The sequence below is a fragment of the Canis lupus genome, chromosome 37 (genome assembly GCF_048164855.1).
Source record: "Canis lupus baileyi chromosome 37, mCanLup2.hap1, whole genome shotgun sequence".
In the NCBI taxonomy this organism is placed as follows: domain Eukaryota; kingdom Metazoa; phylum Chordata; class Mammalia; order Carnivora; family Canidae; genus Canis; species Canis lupus.
Genome location: NC_132874.1, coordinates 2207294 through 2214321, shown reverse-complemented (window position 1 = coordinate 2214321; position 7028 = coordinate 2207294). Strand labels below are relative to the sequence as shown.

General features: G+C 46.8%; 1 protein-coding gene and 1 non-coding gene across 2 annotated transcripts; one reads left to right on the top strand and one right to left on the bottom strand.

The window, feature by feature from the left end:
* The first annotated feature begins 331 nt into the window (after positions 1-331).
* Positions 332-3340, top strand: ABT1 (activator of basal transcription 1). Its single transcript, XM_072814190.1, has 3 exons — positions 332-623; positions 1238-1443; positions 1600-3340. The coding sequence occupies exons 1-3, from the start codon at positions 383-385 to the stop codon at positions 1978-1980; spliced, it is 828 nt and encodes a 275-aa protein (XP_072670291.1). The 5' UTR covers positions 332-382; the 3' UTR covers positions 1981-3340.
* A 1431-nt stretch (positions 3341-4771) lies between these two features.
* TRNAN-GUU (transfer RNA asparagine (anticodon GUU)) lies at positions 4772-4845 on the bottom strand. Its single transcript has one exon. It is a non-coding gene; the product is annotated as a tRNA-Asn (tRNA).
* Between the last annotated feature and the right edge of the window lie 2183 nt (positions 4846-7028).

The following is a 7028-nucleotide window of genomic DNA, read 5'->3' as shown; positions in this document are numbered from 1 at the left end:
GGTCAAATGTCGGGTTGATGGCTAAGACACAGAAACCTCGCCCGACTTCCCAAAGCTTTGCAACGTATCCAGAAGAGGCCGCCTCCTGCGTGTTTCCACGCAGCCGAGGCGTTCTCTAGGGTAAGTGACCCCCGGGGACCAACTCCCCCACTCCCGCCTCCCCATCGCCAGCCGCAGCCGGCTTCACCATCTCGCCTTTGATCCCGCCTTCCCGCTTCGAATCCCGCGGCCGACCAGGCCCCCACTTCCGCTTGCTGCGTCCAATCCGGTCCTTCTATGTACTATGACGTCATCTCCCCGCCCTTCGCCGCCGGCCGGCGCACGCGGTGTGCGGCAGGCGGCGCGGCGCTTTACGGCTGTCGTACGTCTCATCGGCGCCAGCATGGAGGCAGAGGAGTTGGAGAAGGAAGCTGTGGGGCAGGAGCCTCTGGAAGGGACAGACCAGAAAGCAGAGGCAGAGGAGGAGCAGGAGGAATCTGAAGAGGCGGCGTGTGGCGCCAAGAAGCGGGTGGTGCCGGGTATTGTGTACTTGGGCCACCTCCCGCCCCGCTTTCGACCTCTGCATGTACGGAACCTTCTCAGCGCGTTCGGAGAGGTTGGACGCGTTTTTTTCCAGCCCGAGGGTAAGAGCGCGGGCCCTGGATGTTCGGGAAGGGGGTGGGTTCCCTGGCGCGGAGCCAGGGCGCTGCGGGGGCACGGGGCTCCAGGCCGGCGCCCGACTCCCTTGGTCATCAGCGGAGCTCTCAGCTTTCAGGAGGCGGGATCGGGGGTGGATAGCTCAGTAACACACGATGAGTAGTTCTTGCTTGGATGGTTAATTTGGGCTTGTCGTGTCGATTCCGCACGCCCCCCGTTTCCTGAACCGGATTTGCCGGCTTGTTAATGAGTTCACCCTGAATAAAAATCTGAGGCTTTTTCAAACACAACGGCACCCATCACCTCTGCTCTCGTGACCTGAGTCTAGAAACAGACTCAGGACGGGTGTATGGCCAGGTGACCCCAGCTTTCGTCTGAGCTCCGGTTGAATTGGGTTTGGGGGCGTGTGCGAGTTTTAAATAGAATGTCCTGAGCCGATCTGATGCAGAAGTTGACGTTTGAAGAAAAGATTGAGTTTGACGTAGGGAAATGGCGTACGGGGAAAGGCCTTGCGGTGGGTTCCTGGCCCGAGGGGTCGTAGATGGAGTTGACTGGGTGCCACGTCGGCCTCCTAAACCACTGCTGTGCCTTTGGTTCACAGACGGGTTCGTGAGGCGCAAGAAGAAGGCAGTGTCAGCCTCAGCCACGGGAGGGAAAAAGCGGTCCAAGTACAGCAAGGACTACACCGAGGGCTGGGTGGAGTTCCGGGACAAGCGAGTAGCCAAGCGTGTGGCGGCCAGTCTTCACAACACGCCCATGGGAGCCCGAAGGCGCAGCCCCTTCCGTTACGACCTATGGAATCTCAAGGTGAGGGGGGTTAGGCTCTCCTGCCGCATCTCATCCTCCCACCTCCCCAGCCCCAGCCTAGGCACCTCATTCCCTCTTGCTGGCCTCACTCTCTCTCTTCACCTCTGCATTCCTGACATATCTTACCCGGATCTTTTCCTGTTTTCCTGTCCACAGTACCTGCACCGTTTCACGTGGTCCCACCTCAGCGAACATCTTGCCTTTGAGCGCCAGGTGCGCAGGCAGCGCCTCAGGGCCGAGGTTGCCCAGGCCAAGCGTGAGACTGACTTCTATCTTCGAAGTGTGGAACGGGGACAGCGCTTCCTTGCTACTGATGGGGACTCTTCCCGCCCGAATGGCTCCTGGAACTTTGCCCAGCGTCCTACTGAGCAAGAGCTGAGAGCCCGGAAGGCAGCTCGGCCCGGAGGAAGTGAACGGGCTCGCTTAGCTAATGCCAAGGACCAGGCTCGTTCCAACCGAGGGCTGCTTGCCAAGATCTTTGGAGCTCCACCACTTTCAGAGAGCACAGAGGAACCCTCACTAGTCAGGGACTCTTAAAAGGGAGAGAGACCCTTTTCATCTCCTGGCCCTGCTTCCTGTCTACATGATAATGACTACTCAGGCAGACATTTCATTTCTAAGACCAGGAATCTCTAGTGGGTGCTTAGACATAGACGTCTTATGGATCTCTGGTCCCCCCTCCAACTCCTGTTGCCTGGCTGAGGCACCTAATTCATACTAGCATGAGTATGACTAACTGCACATTCCTATTTTGTTTGATTCTTGACTGTCTGCTTCCTGCCCAATAGGCTCTTCTAAAAATCCCACTTTCTGGACCCAGGAAGAGCCTTTACTTCATGCTGGAGTGATAATATCTAATGCAGAAAGCTATTTTACTAACTTAGGTGAAGGGCAACAGCACCATCCTTTCTATTTAGATAAGATTAACAGGGACGGGTTAATGGGGTGGGACTGCATTGGGAGCCACCTTCCAAATGTTTGTATAGAAAAGAAAAAAATGTGTTTGTAGTTTATTGGAAATGGGAGGCGTTTTGTAAGTTCTGACTTCTGTCTCTTCATGTCCTGTTCACTCCCCTTAACTTCATCCCCTGGTCTCAGAGACACCATTCCTCCCTGACCCCTCTCAATTCAGCCTGGGACCTTTTCTATCTATCAAATTAATTTCTTAGCCCATTTTATCAGTTATCTAACCCAGCATTTACTAAGTCACTGTATGAGAACACAGGAATGGTAGGTAATATAATACATGGCCCTTGGCATTAAGTTATAGACCACTAGAAAGAGACAGATACATAAGAAATAAATATACAGAGGTACTACAGGCATCATTGTAGATATATATAAGGGATAAAGTAGGGGCCATGGGAGGGCATGGTTGACTCTATCTTGGATGGTAAGCCATGCTTAATATGGAGCTGATTCTGAATCACAGTCTTCCAGAGATGGATCACTTTCACCGGGTTTCTAGATCATTCCTGAAAAGTGAATTTAAAATCGAAATTAACTTGGTTTAGTCCTGATGTTGGAAACAAAGCTCCATGGATGGAGTGTTTGGTTCAAGAAACCATTGTAAAGGCAGACAAAACCTAGGAGGTAGTCAGGCCCAAATGATGCCCCTCAGGGGCACTTTTATGAATTAAGGCTTAGATGAGGGAGGGTTCACAAACAATATTCAAAGCAGCTCTGGAGGCCACAGAGTCTATGTTAGCCATGAAGAGAAGCTGAAAAGTGAAGTGTCACGATAAACTAAGGAATTAAATGATAAACATTAAAACTGGGCAGGGTTCCTGGCTGGATCAGTTGGTAAAGCATCTAAATCTTGATTTCGAGATTGTGAGTTTGAGCCTCATGTCAAGTTTAGAGATGACTTAAAAATAAAAAATCTTGAACAAACTGATCAATATCTAGTTTTTTAAACTCCTAGGAAGTAGTAGAATGTAATAATTTGGATTTTGCTAGTGCTATTTAATTTTTTTCCCCACTATGCTTAATATAATTATGCATTTGTTCTTTGGGTGAAGTGGATTAATCCACTTACTTGGTTCTGAAGTAAAATTTTAGTCATGCACTTGTTTTGAGAGAATAAAAATGACCATACGGTAAAAAATGTTTGCTTGGTGTAACATTTTCCACAATGCCTATACCTTTCACACCCATGAAACAAAAATGTGTGTAATGTTACAGCCTCAGTCTTATAAGAACTCCATACCCTTGTTTCTGTGTTCATTTCTTGTGAGTTTGTTTCATGTGGATTGTTTCTTTGGGTCCTAATGTCTTCCACCTGAGCCAGAAAGATCCAGTGTCAGAATTTGATCAGCTATTTATGTACTCAGAATTCTAAGTGCCCATTGCCACCTTTGCTAGATAAAGAGAATATCAAGATTAAGAAACTTCTTTCCCTTAGGTTGCTAACAACTTAGAAAGTAAAATACATATAGGGCTTAAGTATTTGAAATAAACTTCTCAAGCTAGGTGGCATATTCAAGGTCAGCATCTCAGGCTCCCAGTCAATAGTTTTGCATGATTAGCTCACACGTACAGCCTGGTAAATTGGATAATTCACAGGTCCAGTGAGAAATGAAAATAAAACGGGTGGAAGAAAATGAATTTCCCGAGGAAATGTCAGCTTGATTCCTTGGGGACTGAGCCCTTTGAGGGCAGGAAAATTCCTTTTTTACATTTACTATTTTATTTCTCTTTTAAATGTTGCCATGAGTGACCCTGACATAGGTCAATTTTGTACAAATGCAGCACTTCTATACATTTCCAGAAGTGGAAAGTCTGTGAAGACTAATTTTGGTAGCTAATGTCAAAATGCCTTTTATGAAAAGTGCAAGAGACCATTTTGGGGATTACTCTTAAAAGCGAGGAAACATGGTTTGCAGAAATACCAGTCCCTGGAGGCCAGGTGCTCCAGGTAGAAGCCTCAGCACTCCTCACTGTCACTTGCAGACGTGGGGGTCCGACCTGAGAACCCGACTGAGGGAGAGGCCGGGCCAGCTCGGTGTAAGGGGCAAGCTTTGCAGGACTTTGGCCAAGCGCCCGCTGCTGCCCTTCTCGGTGTGCACGCTACCGGACGAACCGACGCAGGTACAGGAGGTGGAATCTGGAAACAAAGTCAGCAGCAGCAGGTACAAAGGACGGGTTTGCGCTTGTATTTGAGGGCACCGCGAAGGGACTCGGCAAATCCGTAATCACCGAGCAAGAGAATATGACGCGTATCTCCATTCTCGATTTTCATTTAATTTGTGACAATGGTCAGAAACAACCTAGTCAGACAAAATATCAGAAGTAAAACCACTGCAAGAGATCCTTACATGGCAACCACCGTCCCTGGGTGGGCTCGAACCACCAACCTTTCGGTTAACAGCCGAACGCGCTAACCGATTGCGCCACAGAGACACCGGCGATGAAGTGTCTCTCCTCAAACATGATCATTTCATTTTTCCAGTTCAGCCTGATATTCTGTGAGTGTAGTTTTCGTTAGGCCTATATATGGAAAAAAATGTTCCCTCGTGATTTTTTTTTTTTTGTTCCTATGTTTGTTTTCAAAACAAGTTTTGGTACTACAAGTCTTACTCATAGAGAGGAACCTCGGAATTCCGATTAGGCGGGGAGCAGGGCGCAGGACCTCACTTTACCCGAGTGTGACACCATCAGAACAAGGACACACGGACAGAGTTTATTTTCAGGTCAAAAAGAGAGTTCTCGCTGACACTTGAGTTGATAGAGCAGCCCCTCTAAGGATTCTGTATAGATGAAGATAGCAGTAAGAGCGACAGAAAGGAAAACCACTTAGGGGAAAATCTAGAGGCTCATCAATGCATCCTTAAATTATCAAATAAAAGTGTGCTTCCTGGGCAACAGGAGATTCTCAGGTACCAAAGTGGCAGTGCACAGCTATCTGGCTAATTGGAAAGAGAAAAACAAATCTCTACAGAGAGGAGACTTACCTCTCCACTGAAACTAGGGATCAAATTTAGCATCATTAACAGCGGCACAAATTGACACTGTGTGCTTCCTGATGAAGTCCCAGGAAGTACACAGCACATGATATTCGGCGAAAAAGGATTACCTTGGATGCAATCAGATCTGTAGACAACTACTAGCCTTGTCGCTTCATTAAGCTATTGCTGTGTAACAAGACACTAAAACGTCAGTGGCTGTGTGAGTCATGGTTCTTCCAGAAAAGCTTTTAATGAGGGATAAATCTCTCCTCTCTACCTCAATCCCTCTCCTTATAGAGATCTTCCTTCTATATCTATTTATCAATCTGTCTCATGGGGATGCCTGGTTGGCTCAGCGGTTGAGCGTCTGCCTTCAGCTCAGCCGTGATCTCTGGGGCTGGGGGCCTGAAACCGCATTGGGCTCCCTGCAGGAAGGCCTATATCTCTGTCTCTCTCTCTCTCTCTCTCTGTCTCTCATGAACAAATAAATAGTGTAGAGCGGGCCAGCAAGCCGGAAACTCAGGATTTCTATGTCACAATCTTGAGACAGAATTTCTTCTTCAGGAAGAAAAGTAGTGAAACATTAAGAATTTAAAATGTTGGTTGAGTAAAATAAGATATTGGAGATTTCAAGGTCAAAAAATCCAATTAAGGTCCTCAGTATAGACTTTGAGTGTTTTTGGAATACAGAGTGCATGGAAAGGTCTGGAAGGTAGTACAAAATTGACATTAATATGTCCCTAGAAAGACTCCCCAGCTGGGAGCAGAGGTAGAGACAGGTGATCACAAATATTATGATGCAATGCATTTTTCTTTGCTAGGAGAATAATGAGCCAAGTAATGTACTATTTTGTCTTAGATAAAACTTTGACTCAGAAAGGTTGAGTGACTCGCGCAGGGTAACACAGGTGGACTTCGTAATCCTAAACTCTGAACCAGTAAGCTCTAGTGTATTTCCTACTACATCATGACAATGAGGAGTATTTCAGAGAGTTTCTGATCTAGGATAAAGAGAATAGTGTCATGTAAGTTAACCTACTGGCTAGTGTCTGTCTACCCACACTTCAAACTAACGTACCTGGGAAATGGAAAGTTGAAACACTTGCCTCTTGGGTTAAAATGTGCTTAGAAATATCTGATTATTTTGATCCCACATCAGAGAGAAGTCAATTAAATTCTTGTGATACGTCAGCGCTATTAACAGAGGCAAAAGGCATTTCAAAGGGAATAGGAATTTTTGACGAGTGAGATCAGATTTCTGTAATTCTCCATCATCATATCCCAGTGTAAACCCTTCTGTTCAGAATCCAATTGAGCCTTGGTGAATTCTATAGCCACATCCTTAAATGTCACTGTTTCCTTAAAAGCCAAACAAATCCAGGGATGCCTGGGTGGCTCAGGGGGTGATCCCAGATTAGGGATCGAGTCCCACATTGAGATCCCTGTGGGGAGCCTGCTTCTCCCTCTGCCTATGTCTGTATTTCTCTGTGTCTCTCATGAGTAAATAAATAAAATATAAAAAACGAACAAACAAACAAATCCAGAATAACCTGAGGGGCTACAAGCCCAGGGATGAATAGAGTGTAGAACAAAACAAAAACAAAGCAAAGCGAGATATAGTTATGACAGAATAAAATA

What these genes read in the sequence shown, in the direction of transcription:
- ABT1 (XM_072814190.1), top strand. Translation starts at nt 383, where the DNA reads ATGGAGGCAGAGGAGTTGGAGAAGGAAGCTGTGGGGCAGGAGCCTCTG. An exon ending in CGTTTTTTTCCAGCCCGAGG is followed by an intron (nt 624 to 1,237) that starts GTAAGAGCGCGG and finishes TTTGGTTCACAG; the next exon opens with ACGGGTTCGTGAGGCGCAAG. An exon ending in ACGACCTATGGAATCTCAAG is followed by an intron (nt 1,444 to 1,599) that starts GTGAGGGGGGTT and finishes TCCTGTCCACAG; the next exon opens with TACCTGCACCGTTTCACGTG.